General features: G+C 34.7%; 1 protein-coding gene across 1 annotated transcript in view; it reads left to right on the top strand.

Annotated features, from left to right (window-relative positions):
* Nucleotides 1–18,130, top strand: part of LOC137026231 (citron Rho-interacting kinase) — a 50,351-nt gene that overhangs the window by 13,043 nt on the left and 19,178 nt on the right. Inside the window, exons 6-14 of the mRNA XM_067393497.1 lie at nucleotides 600–740; nucleotides 2,291–2,416; nucleotides 3,945–4,040; nucleotides 4,311–4,427; nucleotides 5,613–5,722; nucleotides 6,973–7,147; nucleotides 8,894–9,091; nucleotides 10,455–10,508; nucleotides 16,321–16,518. Coding sequence (XP_067249598.1) covers nucleotides 600–740; nucleotides 2,291–2,416; nucleotides 3,945–4,040; nucleotides 4,311–4,427; nucleotides 5,613–5,722; nucleotides 6,973–7,147; nucleotides 8,894–9,091; nucleotides 10,455–10,508; nucleotides 16,321–16,518 — 1,215 coding nt within the window. The remainder of the gene's footprint in view (nucleotides 1–599; nucleotides 741–2,290; nucleotides 2,417–3,944; nucleotides 4,041–4,310; nucleotides 4,428–5,612; nucleotides 5,723–6,972; nucleotides 7,148–8,893; nucleotides 9,092–10,454; nucleotides 10,509–16,320; nucleotides 16,519–18,130) is intronic.

The raw sequence follows: 18,130 nt of genomic DNA, 5'->3' as shown, positions 1-18,130 counted from the left end.
GAAACACCATAATGATAAAAAGTTATTGTCATTTTTATTGATATAGCACCTAAAAAAGAAAGCTGACCAAGCTGAAATAAGCAAACCAAGGTGCTTCACAATAAACAATAAAGAGATAACAAAAAATCATATAACTACACTGCTTAAAAAGTAACAGATTAAACATTCAAAATTAAAAATTTAAAACCCACAATAGCCAATGAAATCAACCAATAAAACAAGACCTGGAAAAAGCTAAGGTAGTGAGTTTCACAGCTTTGGGGCTAAAAAGAAACAAAACTATTGAAATAAAATATAATCGTATGTGATGTCAGTCAGGGACTTCTAGGAATGCCCTCTATTTTTTCACTTTAAGTTATATGGTCATTTATAGTTTATGCATCCAAAAACAATACATTTGACAGTAATTTACAGTAAAATGACATATAAGGCCAATCACTCATGTATATTGTGAGAAAATTTATAGTTAACCAATTTATAATTTACAGTTTTTCCAATTTTTCCAATTATTTAGATTAATATTGAGTTAACCAAAATGTCTTTACTGTAGTATTTTTTTTCTCTACACATTTTTACCGTGCAGTTTTCTTTTCTTCCAGGCCGTGAAGGCGAGCACAGAAGCCACTGAACTCCTGCAGAACGTACGTCAGGCTAAAGAGCGTCTGGAGCGAGACCTGGAGCGTCTGCAGACCAAAGAGGACTCCACCGACAGCCTGCGCAGACGCCTGCGAGAGACAGAGGTGATGCACTGCCTCTCCATTTTCCATTTTCATCATCTGACTGAATTAAAATTGCTTTATTTACAAACAACATGATTATGATTAGATTAGATTCAACTTTATTATTATTTCACAGAGAATAAGTTGGAAACATTTCCTGTAGCGTAAAGAGTAGAGAATGGCGCTAGTAGGTTATGGTTTCGATTCACAGGGATACCCCCTAATATGGATCTAAGACCTATAATAAATGATTATATTAATAAAAAATGGGTGGGATCTATACACCATGCACAAACTCCATGAAATCATTTTTCAAATCGATGCGACCAGATCGCTTATATCAGTTGCTGAAAAGGCCATTCCAGGATGACAAACAAGTTTTTAATGCTAGGAGAAGATCCACCAACATGTTCGTTTTGTCAAAATCCTTTATTCTTGAAACATGTTTTATTTGATGGCGCTGGGTTTAACTCTGTGAGAAACCTATTTTTTATTTTTATTTTATTTTTTTTATTTTTTATCTTACTTTGCCAGAAATTTTTAACAAAGACCAAATTTCAGCTAAGGTTGGACAATAAAGTTTAACTAAACTTAACATATTCCAGGAACAAATTGCAAAAAGGAGCTACATTCTGCCTGAGCTACTGTAAATCTTAAATGTGATTTTGTTGGTGCAACTTAAAGGGATAGTTCACCCAAAAATGAAAATGTGATGTTTATCTGCTTACCCCCAGCGCATTCAAGATGTAGGTGACTTTGTTTCTTCAGTAGAACACAAATGATGATTTTTAACTCCAACCGCTGCCGTCTGTCAGTCAAATAATGAGAGTGAATGGGAACTCGAACAATAAGAGTCAAAAAAACTTGCATAGACAAATCCAAATTAAACCCTGCGGCTCGTGACAACACATTGATGTCCTAAGACACGAAGCGGTCGGTTTGTGCGAGAAACCGAACAGTGTTTATACCATTTTTTACCTCTAATACACCACTATGTCCAACTGCGTTCAGCACTCGCTTGGTGAGGTCTGATCGTGCTCTGACAACGGCAGTGATGTCTCGTGCATATACTTCAATGAATGCGAGACATCACTTCCGCTGTCAGAGCGCGAAAAATGATATAAATACTGTTCGGTTTCTCGCACAAACCGATCGTTTCGTGTCTTAGGACATCAGTGTGTCGTCACGAGCCGCAGGGTTTAATTTGGATTTGTCTGTGCATGTTTTTTCGACTCTTATTGTTCAAGTTCCCATTCACTCGCATTATTTGACTGACAGACAGCAACGGTTGGAGTTAAAAATCATCATTTGTGTTCTACTGAAGAAACAAAGTCACCTACACCTTGGATGCGCTGGGGGTAAGCAGATAATCATCACATTTTCATTTTTGGGTGAACTATCCCTTTAATGTATTCATGTTGATTCAGTGATGCTAAGTAATATTTTGACTTGAATAAAATCAATTAATTTAGATGTTTCCACAAAAGCACATTTTTTTCAGTGTAAGCTGCACAAGTAACATGGCAGTGCATCATCAATATGAGATTTTCTTCCTTTTTTGGATCGAACAGGATGGTAAGAAAACCCTGGAGAACCAGGTGAAGAGGCTGGAGTTGGTGGAACGGAGAGAAACTAAACTAAAAGAAGACATTCAGACCAAGTCACAGCAGATCCAACAGATGGCCGACAAAATCATGGTAAGACTGAGACTCGAGCGAGCGCTGAACTCCCGCTGATTTACACATACTGTATCTAAAACACACACACAAACAAACAGGTAAACACTGGAGCTATGAGGACATGTCGATGAGATGGAGGTGTCACATGCTCGCTGTAAAGCTACTTAATTAAGACGCGTAACACTTATTAGTCACGTGCGATATACCTCCTCAAACACAGACTTTCTGTGTTTATTCGCTTTTCTTCAACCTGCTTAGCCTGGCAGTTACACTGCTTCTTTTCCTCATCTCCCAGCATGCTCTCTGGCCCTGTCACGGCTCCAAAAGTGACAGATTGCAGGAGTGGATCATCTCAGTCTTTAGCCATGATCATGAGTGTCACAATGATGATGTGTCTTTAACTTGATGATTTATACTGTAAATTATTGATTTTTATGATTTAGTCATGATTAACAAGTGCTTAAAAATGAAATGGCATATTTTGAGTTGATCTGGAAACCAGTGTTGTTACTGTTAAATAAAACTATGTTTTAATCGTTTTCATTAAAAAAACATACTATTAGGTGAAAAACTTAAAAGAAAATTCTGAAATGTTGCCTAACTGAAATAAATAACTGTAATTTGAAGTATTAAAAAATATCAAACATGATACTCAAAACACATATACATTCTTCTTATTTTCTTATCTAAGTATTTTATGTAAAGGTTCAATAAACTGTTCCATTAAAAATATATAATATTATTTCTCATAAAAGCATCTGTTACTTACTTGTCCATATAATCTTGAAAATAAAGAATAATAAAAATATAAATATTACATGAAAAACATACTTAAAAATGTAAATGAAAATTTGAAATGTTGCCTAACTGAAATAAGTTTAAGTACTAAAAATTAAATTGAAAAAAATAAATAAATAAATAAAATTGAAATAAAATATATTAAAGCTATATTTAAAAAAAATATATAATAAAAAATGACAAAAGCATATAACAAAATTACTAAAATGGAATTTAATTAATATAATCAAAATGATAAAGGCACATAGCAAAATTACTAAAACTTAAACAAAAATCAAAATGCAAACAAAGTATAAAAATAAAATCTAATTCAAAATATTAATAAATGCTATAATAGTAGGTAAGTAATACTAAAATAGCATTGCTGGATTAAGAAAATATGTTATCAATTTAAAAATGACATTGTTTTTTCTGGTCATGATTGAGATGGCAGAGAGAATATTAATGAAGTCTCTCGTGTTTGTAAAAAATATCCTAATCTTGCATGTTTCTCAGAAGAGATCCCAACAATCTCTCAGTCTGTCCTCAGATTTGCCTTTCTGCAGTCAAAAGTTGGAAATCTCTCAAACGTTTCCCATCAAATTCTTCTTAGAGCAAATCAATCTGATCTGCAGTCCACATAAATTTCATGTCTCATTTATATAATTTTATTTCTCCTTGAAATTGTAGAAGAAATGTCTGACAAAAGGCAATACTTACTTTGACAATAATACTGCTTCATATAACTGAGTCTTCTGTCTGTACGCAGGAACTTGAAGAGAACTTGCGTGACACGCAGGCAACAGCACAGCGAATGGAAGCACACCTGGAACAGAAGGAAAAGCTTTACGCAGACAAGATCAAGGTCGGGCCAAACACACACACACACTTATGCTCGTGACAAATATCAGTGATGTTTCACAGAGTCAACAGAGCGGTTTACCTCCATCGTGGCATTTGCACAGGACTAATATACTGTGGCTTTAGTGCCCGTTATTAAATTTACAGCGACTGAATAAAAGATCCCGACTCGTGTTTATCTTTGGATTCAGATTAAACTTTTAAAGGGCTCATTTTGAAGGTAGTTTCTGTTCATTTGTCAGGTGTAATAACCCAGTGTTTGTGTGTTTTGTAGGTGTTAGAGACTCAAATGAAGGCTGATTTGGCTGAAAAGGAATTGCTCGAGTCCAAGCAGAGCGCTTTTGAGGAGGAATCTCGCGAGCGGGGAAAAGTGATCAGTGACCAGACAGCGGTACCTCATGTTATTTTGCTTTTTCCTGAGAGCCCAGTGTATTTTAATTGGGGAGTGACAAGGCATGACCCAACTCATTAACACTGATCTTTGCACAAGACAATAAATTCACATTAGTCTAAGGAGAGCTTTAGTAAATCATTCAATTTATATGAAAGCATGTGCAAATGAACAAATAAGCATGTAAATGCTGAAAATTCTGATAACTTTGCTGAGAAGACCAGCATGGTTTACTGTTATACTATACTAGAACTGTCACAATAGCAAACTTTTGTAAAATGTCAATATTCAGTAAAATAGCAAAAACTGTTGGAACTATTTTATTTAACTATTTGAAAATAAATAAATACATTTTTATTTCTACAGCACCTTTCTAGAGCAAATGTCAAAAAGTGCTTTACATCCAAATATAAAAAAGAAAATAAAATAAGAGTAACAGACATTAAAACAAACAATCGGATAAAGAACAGAGTAATACAAAACAATTTAGACAAAAGTGTCTGCTTTTTAAAAGTAAGTGTTTTAAAAAATAAAACATGTTAAATACATTAAATGAGTTAATAATAATAATAATTAATAAATAGTAAATAATACATTAAAACCTTTGCATTTAGCGATCATTTATTTTTCTGTTAAACTTTGCTCTAAAAAGGTCAAGTGAAAAGTTAATAATAAAATGAAAAATTCAAAACCGATTTATTAATTAAATTGATTCTTGGTACCAGTGTTGTTTTAGTACCATTGGAATACTCTTAAAGTTATTATAGTTTGAATTAGTTTTTATTTTTTCTATTTTTATTTTAGTTACATTTTTAGTCTTTTTTTTTTGTTGTATATTTTTGTCGTTTTTATTAGATTTATTTAAATATGTATAGTTTTTATTATTTTTTATTTCAGTTTTAGTTATTTTAGAACGTCAAGTTAATATAAAGTTTCCTTTTTTAAAGATATTTAATTTAATTTAATTTAATTTAAAATGTATTTTATTTCAGGTAACATTTTATTATGATTTTAGTTTTAGTTAACTATAATAACCATACTCGGAACTACCGGTACTGCAGAAAGGCTGATATAGTTACAATTTCTAAATTTCATCGACTTGTACACTAATTTTGACAACACTACTTTATTATACTTCATCATTCTTCATCATTATACATTCATCAGTAACTCTGTTTCATGTAGACAATCAATGCCATGGAGTCAAAGATGAGCAGTCTGGAGCAGAGAATCGCTGAGCTGTCCGAGGCCAATAAACTGGCAGCCAACAGCAGCATTTACACGCAGAAAAACATGTGAGTGAACATACATGACCATACATGCTGGAGCTCATTCAGTGATCAAATCAGTTGCAGTTGGATGCCTGTAACTGTAAACAGCCTACAGTTAGACTAACATACTATATTACTTGACTCAAGAGATGTTCATTTAGATTATTTTTAGTAACACATTTAATTATTAATTGAATATTTTTATTTATCACATTGCAGTTGTTATATAAAAGCAATCAGCCATTCTGCTTCATGTTGTGCCACATAGAGTGGTAAAACACACAGTGAGACATTTGTTTGGGCAAATAATAGTCACTTTACTGTAGGGCTGGGCGATGTATCGAATGCTTTTGTCACGCGCATTTCTTCAGTAAAGCCGGTTCCCTGATTACCGCTAAATCGCCATCACCTGCTTTCAAATGAAGCGGCATTTAATAGACAGAGCCGTAGTTCACTGATAAGACACGCAATATCGCGTTCAATATCGATATGTATCGCCGTCGATATTGAACGCGATATTGCGTGTCTTATCAGTGAACTACGGCTCTGTCTATTAAATGCCGCTTCATTTGAAAGCAGGTGATGGCGATTTAGCGGTAGGCTAATCAGGGAACCGGCTTTACTGAAGAAATGCGCGTGACAAAAGCATTCGATACATCGCCCAGCCTACTTTACTGTAGTACCACTATAGTACTTTTTTGCAAGGGTCTTGTGCTCCCTCTTAATATTAGTATTTACATGCCATTCACATGAACGTATATTCAAATGAACCATATTTGGATATGAAATGGGTGAATGTAAAGGTTAATTTCTGGCTAATGTACCATGAAGGCAGATTTTCAGGGATAAGAACAATGTGAATGAATGATGACCTAGTATTTGCATTATATTAAGGCTTTCATAGCAGCTCCATATTATCCCTGCTGCAAAAGCACAACACCAGAGAGTATGTGTTGTGTTTTAGATGCTGGTGTGTTAATGATGTCCCCACCAGGCATGCCCCATAACGGTTAACCAGCTTTACTAGGTTGTAGAAACTCAACTGATTTGATTGCAAATGAACTGCATGAATCATGTGAATCAGCTTTGATGGTTGACAGATTAATTGAAAAGCACTGTAGCGGAATGGCAGGTTAAAGCCAACCTGGTCAGGGCAGATAAATTACATCGGCTGAAGTGATGGGTTGCTGGTTATCCATAACACAGATTTGACTGTTTGTCCAGTTTCCAGCAGCTAGGGTATTTCTCCTAGAAATCTTGTTCATTATCTTTAGGAAAGCCCAAGAGGAGATGATATCTGAACTCAGGCAGCAGAAGTTCTATCTGGAATCTCAGGCTGGAAAACTGGAGGCCCAGAATGCAAAGCTGGAGGAACATCTGGAGAAGCTGACACAACAAGAACAGACTAACAAGAGTCGAGTGCTGGAACTAGAGGCCAGGCTCAGAGAGGTGAGCAATGAACAAGGCGATTTTATGATGATGATAAGACACTCGGGGAGAATTCTGAACCATATCTCACCCCAAAATCAAAAAGGATAGGAATTTAAAAAGGGAATTTAGGAAATACGAAGTTGAAAACAGTTGTGCTGCTTCATATTTTTACCAAATCCATGGCACATTTTTTTAAGATACTTTGATAAATGGAAATAATTTATTTAGCATTTACTTGAAATGGAAATCTTTTATCATTATATACTGTCACTGTTGATCAGCCCTATTTTAACTAAAAGTCTAAAGCACATGGCACAGGTGCACTTACGGCGTGTCCTAATCCACGTTTGCTAATTTGTGTAATAAGCAGAGTGTACGCGTGTTGTGCACCCGCATATTTGGGACATATTATTAACACACTCTTTAATTAACAAAAAAAATTATTGTGCCATTGACTTTAGACCAGGTTTCGGTTGGTCAATGATGCAGTTGTTTTCAGTTGCATCAAAAAAGCAACACGCCAACAATGCGCCTGAACACACCTCGTTTTCAGACCAGGAATGTACCATGGGCACACAAATGGGCACAGACGCATTTGCTATTTAAACAACGTGGCGCAGGACGTGAAAATGATAAATGCGTCGGACTGAAACTAGCAAAAAACACTTGCGTCATGCCTGGTGCTGCATTGCGCCTGGTGTATGATAGGGCCCTATGTGTCCTTACTGAATAAAAGTATTTAATTAAGAGTATTAATTAAAGGTAGTGTATTAGGTAAAGTCTGTTTTATAATCTGCATCGGGTTGCCATTTCTTGTTTTAGATTATTTTAATCAAGCTTTTTTCAGTTATTTAAACAAAAAATCCATGTGGTCCCTTAATTAATATGAGCATGTGATTAATATGAGTTTTTAAATTGATGCTCTATAATCTGCTAAATGCAACTATAAGTCATAAAGATGTTAAGATATTATAAACTTTGACTTCATTAATTTCTACAAAGCTGATTTGAATATTGTATATAGTGCATATTGTAAAAAGTGCAATAGAAATAAAATTGACTTAATGTACTCGGGGAGAATTCTGAACCATATTTCACACTTTTAAAAAAAAAAAATTCTCACTACTGTACTTTCCTTTAATTTGTTGATTTAAATAAAATACAAAAATATCATGGTATGGCAATAATTTTTTTTACTGTAATTCAATAAAAACTGTATTTGCAGTAATGACAATAATAAAATAATATGAATTACAAAAAATGTAAATATTCAGAATGTTACAGTAATTCTGTCATGACAACTCTCGGACAGAGTGGCATATTATTGGTAATGTATCTGGCAATGTTGATGTATTTGGTCTTGGTGGAATAGATCTGCCATGCTGCTGCAGAGCAAGTGAGACTTGCTACTGCAAATACATTCACAGACATTGCTCTGAGCATGTAAGACATGCCACTGGTGAACATGTAACATTAATTAACCCCCATAGCAGATCCATACAGGTGGAGCTGGGGAAAGTGGAGAGTTTCTGAAAGCGTGCTGCTGACTGCTAACAGAAATTTGGCATTAAAAAAAATGAAATACTGAACTATGCCATTTTATGGTGGCTTAAATGCAAAACAAAATCTTGATGGTGCTGAAGATATACTTCACTTTACAATGCATAGAATAACTTCAAATTGATTATGGGGTGAAATGTGACCTCGACGTGTTTTCCAGAGGTTCACCCATTAACTATGGTCCTGCTCCGTGTTCCTCCATAGATGGGTCTAGAACATGAGGAGCAGAAACTGGAGATCAAGAGACAGGTGACGGAGCTCACACTGTCACTGCAGGAAAGAGAAGCTCAGATCAGCAGCCTGCAGGCAGCGCGTCACGCCCTGGAGAGCCAACTACAACAGGCCAAGACTGAGCTGGAGGAGACGACCGCAGAGGCAGAGGAAGAGATCACTGTCCTCCGGGTGAGGATTTACATTGTGATGAATGAACGTGAAGTGTCTATGATTTCTGACATCTCCTTTCTTCCTCATCATTTAATCGGAATGCTAAAAGTTAAGACATTTGTATTTTACTGAGATCAGCAATATAGTGCAGTTTAAAAAGTCTTTTATTACATACTGTTTCACACACTACTTTTTATAAAACTCTAGACCATATACAGTTATGAATTAATGGTATTTAGTTTTTTATATATATATATATATTAGTCAGAATTTTATTTAAATGGAACAGTATTTTCTGATATTTATATGGCCTAAAGGATAAAATTCTGATAGCTTGTATGTAAATCAATGAGATCTTTATAACAGTATAGCAGACTACCTGCATAAAATGCATATAAATATCAGTTATCACTCTATATCTGCCAGTAATATGTCTGGGTAAGATGATATTTAAATGCTTAGTTTTATGATGAAATCTCTGTAGTTTTAAAACATATAATGCAGATAAAATTAACAACAAATAAACCTTCCTCAAAAGCCTGATGGATCATATTTGAAAATAAATAAATAAATAAATAATAATAATAATAATATTGATAATCAAGTAAACTTGCTTCAGTCCAGTAAGTGTTCATCTAGAAATATTACTAACAATATAAAAGTTATTCTTACATTTACTTTATAAAAATCACTAAAGATTTCATATCAAAAAGACACATGAAGCACGAGCTGAATGTGGACATTTTTACAATTATACTAAAAGGCATTTTACTTGCTAAAAAGTCTAAATTATCAATCAGATGACAGTAAGAATGTAGTATAAATTTTGCAACAGGTTTTTCAGCAAAGTTTTGATCATATTGATAATTTAGAGGCCATAGAAATTTGCGTATCATATATGATACAGTAGGCTTTACAGGGTTAAGGAACATCATTAAGATTGTCTGTAGTTTGACAAAGTAGTTTGTAGCTTCACAAGCAACAGTTGATATAATCTATATCTTTTCATGCCACCATATTGCCGACTCCACTCATCTCCTTTATGTCTCATCGTAGTGAATAATCATGTGTTCCCGTGTAATCTCTCTGTGGACCATTGTGTTCCTCATCTTCACAGTGCTGTAAACATCTTCCCACGCTCCTCTGCGGTATGCGAGGGTTGCAGCGCTCCATTTCCATGCATCTATGACACGGTTTCATCCTTGCGCCCAGCCACTCTCATGCATGACATCACACCTGTCATGATACTCGAGTTCATTTCACAGCGCCGCTGCGATCTGCTCAAATGCACTTTACTCCAGAACTCCACGCAGTACTCTGGCAGAGTGTGCACTTCTTGCAAAAATGGCTATTTCACTCTCATTTTGTTTCTTTTTTTAAGGCCCATCGGGATGAAATCCAACGCAAGTTTGATGCCCTGAGAGACAGCTGTGCGGTATGCAAATGAGCTTTTCTCTGTTTTTCAAATGTGACATCATCTGACCCACACCCATTTTGCCTGTACAGATAGAAGATGTGGATGATGCAGTTTCCATAACCAGCATCTGAGCGAGAACTAAATCATGAAATAAAGAAGTACTTTTTTTCTCAATATCAAGATTTTAGATGGTAACTCTTTATTTTGATAGTCCACTTTAGACATTCTACAGTAACTTTGCAACTACATGTCAATTAGAGTATTGATAGACTGTCTGCTTAATATCTTTATTATGATGCTCCCCAACAGACATTCTACTGACTATAAGTAAGTTTGCAAGCACATGTCAACTTATTGTACTAACCCTAACCTAACAGTATACTAATACTTAGTTAGTTGACATGTAGTTGCAAAGTTAATTATAGTTAGTAGAATGTCTAAAGTGGACGAAATAAAGTCTAACCTTTTAGTTTAAAATTTCGGTACACTATCGTTGAAATGTTTGAGGTGGTAAGATGCTTTTAATGTTTGAGTTTGCATTTTTTGATCAGAAATACAGTAAAAACCATAATATTGTGAAATATTATTATTATCATTATTTAAAATAACTGCTTTCTATTTGGATATACAGTGCCATCCATAAGTATTGGGACAGTAAAGACAAAATTGTTCTGTTAGCTGTGGTGTCAATACATCTATAAATATGATTAAAAGATTAATATGAGGCAGAAGTACAGAATATCACATTTTATTATTGGCTGTTTCAACACAAAATGTTTTACCAACTAAGAAGAACAGCACTAGAGTTTCATCCCTTTTAAATCCTATCGAACAAGCATTTCACCAGCTGAAGAGGCAGAAACTCCCCCAAACAAGCAACCGTTTAAAATGGCTGCATTAAATGTCTGGAAAAGCATTTCAAAGTGTGAAACCAAGAGTCTGGTGATGTCTATGGGTCACAGACTCACTCATTGTGATTGCTTGCAAGGGATTTGCAGTTAAATATTAGCTTTTACACATTTAATTTTACTTTAAGTAAAACCATCCCAATACTTCTGCTCACATTAGGCATAAGGATGAAACTCTAAAAGTGCTGTACTTCTTAGTTGGTAAAACATTTTGTGTTCAAACAGCCAATAATAAAATGTGACATTCTGTACTTCTTAATCTTTTAATCATATTTATAGATGTCTTGACACCACATCTAACAGAGCAATTTTGTCTTTACTGTCTTTACTTTTAATCACATGAATCCTTGCCAATCAAAAATATTAATTCCTTAAAGGTGCCCAAGAACGTTCTTTCACAAGATGTAATATAAGTCTAAGGTGTCCCCTGAATGTGTCTGTGACGTGTCAGCTCAAAATACTCCATAGATTTTTTTTAATTAATTTTTTTAATTGGCCCCTTTAAATCTCTCGCTCCCTGCCCCCCCCCAAGCTCTGGGCTATAAGTGCAGTTATACAGTGCATAAACAATGTTCACAGAGCTAATATAACCCTCAAATGGATCTTTACAAGATCTTTGTCATGCATGCTGCATGCATGTGTTGATTCCTGCGAGTATAGTATTTATTTGGATGTTTACATTTGATTCTGAATGAGTTTGATAGTGCTCTGTGGCTAAAGCTAACATTACACACTGTTGGAGAGATTTATAAAGAATGAAGATGTGTTTATGCATTATATAGACTGCAAGTGTTTAATAATGACAATAGCGACGGCTCTCTTGTCTCCGTGAATACAGTAAGAAACGATGGTAACTTTAACCACATTTAACAGTACATTAGCAACATGCTAATGACACATTTAGAAAGACAATTAACAAATATCACTGAAAATATCATGTAATCATGGATCATGTCAGTTATTATTGCTCCATCTGCCATTTTTCACTATTGTTCTTGCTTGCTTACCTAGTCTGATGATTCAGCTGTGCACAGATCCAGACGTTAATACTGGCTTGTGTAATGCCGTGAACATGGGCTGGCATATTCAAATATTGGGGTCGTACATATTAATGATTCCGACTGTTACATGTCAGTTGGTGTTATGTTGAGATTCGCCTGTTCTTTGGAGGTCTTTTAAACAAATGAGATTTATATAAGAAGGAGGAAACAATGGAGTTTGAAACTCAATATATGTCTTTTCCATGTACTGAACTCTTGTTATTCAACTATGCCAAGGTAAATTCAATTTTTGTTTCTAGGGCACCTTTAAAATAATATCGACATCAAACTTTTGGATCTGCATCATTTTATTCGTTTTTTTCCCAGTTCATTTAATACAAATAATCTCTCAACACAAATAATCTCTGTATTGTATGATATTTATAAGAGAATTGAAAAAATAATTTAAAATAGTTTTAGATCAAGTATAGCATGTCACAGCGCTGTTACTTGTCGATATATCATATCAAGTCAAGTCACCTTTATTTATACAGCGCTTTATGCAATACAGATCGTTTCAAAGCAGCTTTAGAGTGATAACAGGAAAATGATTCAATGATGGAAACAGAATTCATTTCAACTGTACAGCAGCTCTAAAAGAAAATAGTGCCAATGTTCAGCTGAAGTCAGTTGTGTTGAATGTTCAGTGTTGTAAAGATCATCAATTATTAAATTACTTCATTTCATCTATAAAAGCAGCTCTGCAGAAAACAGTAATGTCATCGTCCAGCTCAGTTCAGTTCTCATCCAACAGTGTCAGTGCAGTCAGATCAATAATATTGTTGAATATTAAGTGTCCCCAAATAAGCAAGCCAGAGGTGACAGTGACAAGGAACCATCCCAAAAAAAGGAGAAACCAGTTCTCCTCTGGCCAGCGAACAAACACGGTATAAATTTGATTTCACATCAGAATTCAGATTGGGAACATTCAAATATGTCATCCAGTTCCTTTTGCATAAACCGTGTTATTTAAACCCTAAACAAAAACACATGGTACTTGAAAATAATGCCGTCCACCATTTTATCAGGTCATTTTCAAATGCATCTGTTTTCAGACATCCAGAAAGTTGTTCAGCCAGCAGTCATTGATTTCAGGAAGGGGTGCTTTTGTTTGCATCGCCCCTGGAGTGTGTTTCATTATTATCAAGCACAGAGCATCTCTGCCCTACTTTCACTGTCCACCCACACTCAAGCTGTTTGAGCGTCTCCACCGCTCCAGCTCAACCCATGCAGTATTCTCACCCGGCCCCAGCGCTGTTTTTAGACGTTCATCTTCTCTTCTGTGCTGAGGGCTTATATTACATTTTCCTTCATCGTACTCCTTTGCAATTGTAACTGGAGCTCAGATGAACGTTAAAACTTGGAAATGAGAATTTCATTGGCTTATTAAAATGAAAACATAGGGGCTTGTTTTTATAAGATGGGAAATACATAAGCCAAATCAAGCATCACTGTTATTGTTGCTCATAATTAAGGTTAAGGATAGTATAGTTATTCTCAGCGTTGAAGTGTCTGAAGCCTCGCTGCCTGTCTCCTCTCTCTGCTGACGGTGGGACTACAGACAGGAGAGTGGTGTTTGCTCTCTGATCTGTCTTTCTTAAGCTCTTATAATCCCAGCCCCTGGGTGACTGCTTCTTTCCACTAAACACGCTTTGATCTTCTCAATTTTTGAGCTGTATTATGTACAGTAAGTGTATAAAATAACATTGTATTTCTATGCTCTTTTATTTTATTTATTAAATGCACATTGTTCATCACTGAAAACAGTGCTAAGATGTTTTTGTTTTTTTGGGGTTTTTTTTGCACCTTAATTTTTTTGTCTCTTGACTATAGATGAATAATATCAAAAGTCATTTATTCATTAGTCTTTGAATAATTTTATATGTTCTGCTATATTTACTAAATGAGCAAATGTTTCTTTTTATTTCCCTTAATAACACATTGGCTGATGCATAATCATTTAATTTTCAGTCAAAAATTGCTAGTAAATTTCGTAATTAATTACATAGAAACGGTTAGTCGGTTAGACATTTTGAAAGACTGAAATAATATTTTCTTGTAAAACGCTGCAATAATATTTGTTTTTAATCTTTTTTACAATGTGTTAAACTTTTATAAAGTAAATGAACATTGTTCTTAAGAGTTTTTATTTTAGTTTTATTATGTTTTAATTAGCTTTTATTTATATATTTTTTGTTTTCATGTTCATTTTAGCTCTATTTTTAATGATTTCATTATGTGCTTTTGTCATTATATTAGTTTTTTTAAATATTGCTATTTAATTTAATTTATTTCTATAAATTTTAAAATTAATAATACATTAATTTATAAATGTATTTATTTTATTATCTCTAGTTAATATTTTAGTGCTTCAATTTAAACTTATTTAAGGTTATTGACAGTGCAGCATTTTCATTTAGTTTAAGTTTTTCAACTAATGGTTTTATTTAATTTAATTTTATATTATATTTTATTTTATTTTATTTTTATTATTATTTATTTTTATTTATTTTTATTTTTTTATTTTATTTATTTTATATTATTTTATTTTAATTAATAAAAAAATGGTTTTAATAGTTTTAGTTAATTATAATAGCCCTGCTTAAGGGAGGCATCTTTCCCCATATTATCGTATTACTTGTCTATCAGATTTCTATGTGAACAATATATATATATATATATATATATATATATATATATATTTATATAGCAACCAGCATCGTACCAAAAGCCAATCAGAAGAAGAAAGACAGATGCATTTTTGGATTTAGGTAAAAGATGAAAACAACCTAAACGCAGGCTAAATAAACTAGAATGTGGTAAAAAGTGTGTTTTTTGGTCACTCGTTAAAGTGGGTCAGTGTGTGTGAGCGTGGCACTGTGCCTTTAACAGTAATGACAATAATAACGAGCGCAGAAACCTCCTCCGCACCAGAGGAGTGCTTGGCACTGCTGCTCTTCTTGGCGTGCGTCAACACACTTGACCAGCACTGCAATTTCATGCAAACCTGCATCTCTTCTGTTTGTCAGATGGAAGCGTTCTGAAGCATTAGAAATGTTTGAAGTGAAACGAGAAAACAGTTATAAAAATGTTTCAAGTCGAAGAAGGGTTTCTGATAAAGTTCAGAGTCACTCTGCATCATGCTTGGAGTGATGTTAAAGTCTTTAAGAACATCCCTGACACTCAACGGGATTAAATACATGCCTGTTACACTGCAGGAGTTTTTTAGGACAGGACCGTTAAAAGCGTCAGGAAGACATTAGGAAGAAAAATGGGGAATGGCATCATGGCAACTTGATCATGCTGTTCTTTTAGCAAGATTTGATCTGGACCGCTTTGCAGCTTAGCATGTAAATACCATGCTCTATGAAAACTACATAGTTTATGGCCATCATTCTGTACCAAGTTTGTGCGATTTTTTTTTTTTTTTTTTTTTTTTTTTTATTGTTTTATTGTTTATTTGCAAGGTTGCATTTATTTGATCAAAATACAGTAAAATCAGTAATATTGTGAAATATTATCAGAATTTTTCTATTTGAATATATTTTAAAATGTAATTAATGTAAAATGTATTTAAAGCTGAATTTTCAGCATCATTACTCCAGTCTTTAGTGTCACATGATTCTTCAGAAATCATTCAAATATGCTGATTTGGTACTTGAGAAACATTTCTGATTATTATCAGTGTTGAAAAGTTCAAGCATTCAATTATTTAAAATATAAATCTTTTGTAGCATTATAAATGTCTTTACTGTTGCTTTTAATCAATTTAATGCATCTTTGCACAATAAAAGTACTCGTCTCTTTCAAAAAATGTTTTACTTTCCAATTAGTGATGCAATTACATCACTGTTTTTTTTTTTTTTTTTGCACCTGCATCAGGTAATCACGGACCTGGAGGAGCAGTTGACGCAGCTCACGCAGGAAAATGCAGACCTCAACCGACAGAACTTCTACCTGTCCAAACAACTGGACGAGGCGACGGACGAGAACGAGGAGAGGCTGCAGCTCAAGCAGGATGTGGAGCGCTTGCGCCGGGAGGTGGCCGACCGAGAGATGCACCTCAACAACCAGAAACAGGTAGAGTGAACACAACAACAACACACAACTCCCATCAGCAGCTGCGTGAGTCACAGACACCTGTAGACGCAGCGGGAAAGAGACGTGGGCTGAATTTAAGAGCCCACTGCAGGTGATGAGCAGCGTTTAAACTGATGCTGCTCACTCAAAGAGGATGTTTAGCTGTCATTATCATCTTGAAAGTGACACAAAGGGGTGTAATGTAAGAATTGAACACATTAAAGAGCTAAAAGTTCATTGTTCTATTAAACATACTGCAACTCTAAAACGTCCTGAAACTTTCTTATTGAAACTTTTATTTTAGTTATTCTGGTATTTAGTAATATTAATTTTCTTCACCAAGCCAATTTTTCTGATCACTGAATAAGCATGCAAACGTATACTAACATTGAAAAGTTTGGGGTCAGTAAGAATTTTTAAAAATAAATTAATACTTTTATTCTTCAAAGATGTATTACATTGATTATACAATAAACAATAAACTTTTCAACACTGATAATAATCAGATATGTTTCTTAAGCAGCAAATCATCATATTAGAATGATTTCTGAAGGATCATGTGACACTGAAGACTGGAGTAATGATGCTGAAAATTCAGCTTTGATCACAGGAATAAATTACATTTTAAAATAAATTCAAATAGACAATAATAATATTTCACCAAATTTTAAATGGTAGTATATGTGATCATGTTCTTATTTTTCCCCCGAACTGATGTCCAAAAAGTTGTTCAGTTTATTTGCAGTCCATATTTACAGTTTAGTTTCAGGAAAAGCACTTTTTCCTGGGAAATAAAGATTGTTAAAGTTTGTGATATAGAAGAGTACGTTTTCATAATTCGTCATAACATGATCGTTTTATGGCTTGAAAAGTGATGACACAACAAACAAGCAGCAAATCACAGCTTTCCCCCTCAGTGCCAAAACAAAGCTGTTTAATAAACTGGAAAATGATGCTCGCAGGTTCTATTGTTTTGGGTGTTGATGGCTCAGCGAGATGAGAGGTGTGTGTGTGCGTGTACGGTGATGTATGCGCGTGGGACGTGTGTAGGTGTGCAGTCCTCGCTGTTGTATAACAGTAGCGGATGGTAATCATAGACGCTGGTAGGAGGCAGAGATGTGTCATATTCACTCGCTGCTCCCCTCTGCCCTGCCAGCGTTGGACTTCACAGGGGCAAAAGCACGCAGGCTATATTTGGAGACTCTCTCTTTCTCTTTCGGTCCTTGCCTTTCTGAAATGTGGTAATATCCAGTCCTGCCACTGAGATGCACTTCCAAGCACATCTGCCGGATGCAAGACACCCTCGAGCCCCCCGCCGGCTCTCCGAGAATCAATTCCGATTGGCAGGGACTCTGAATTCCGGATCTGCTAATGAAAGTCAAAAAGGAAAATCTGCAGCTTCCTTTCCACATCTATCAGCATAATTTCGGCATCATATCCTGTAGTTCCTTAGATCCTGTCTTGTTGGTTTGTAGCAGATGTATTGAATAAGTTATCGCCGATCTGTTTCGTTTTATCAAAGTTCTTGTCATCATAGAAATCCGGAAATATCTGGTCATTTTAAAATGGTAATTTCCAGGCTTGGAAAAGTCTTGGAAATTAATAAAATCTT

Source organism: Chanodichthys erythropterus, chromosome 9, assembly GCF_024489055.1.
Source record: "Chanodichthys erythropterus isolate Z2021 chromosome 9, ASM2448905v1, whole genome shotgun sequence".
Taxonomy (NCBI): Eukaryota; Metazoa; Chordata; class Actinopteri; order Cypriniformes; family Xenocyprididae; genus Chanodichthys; species Chanodichthys erythropterus.
This window is presented reverse-complemented; position numbering and strand designations above follow the sequence as displayed.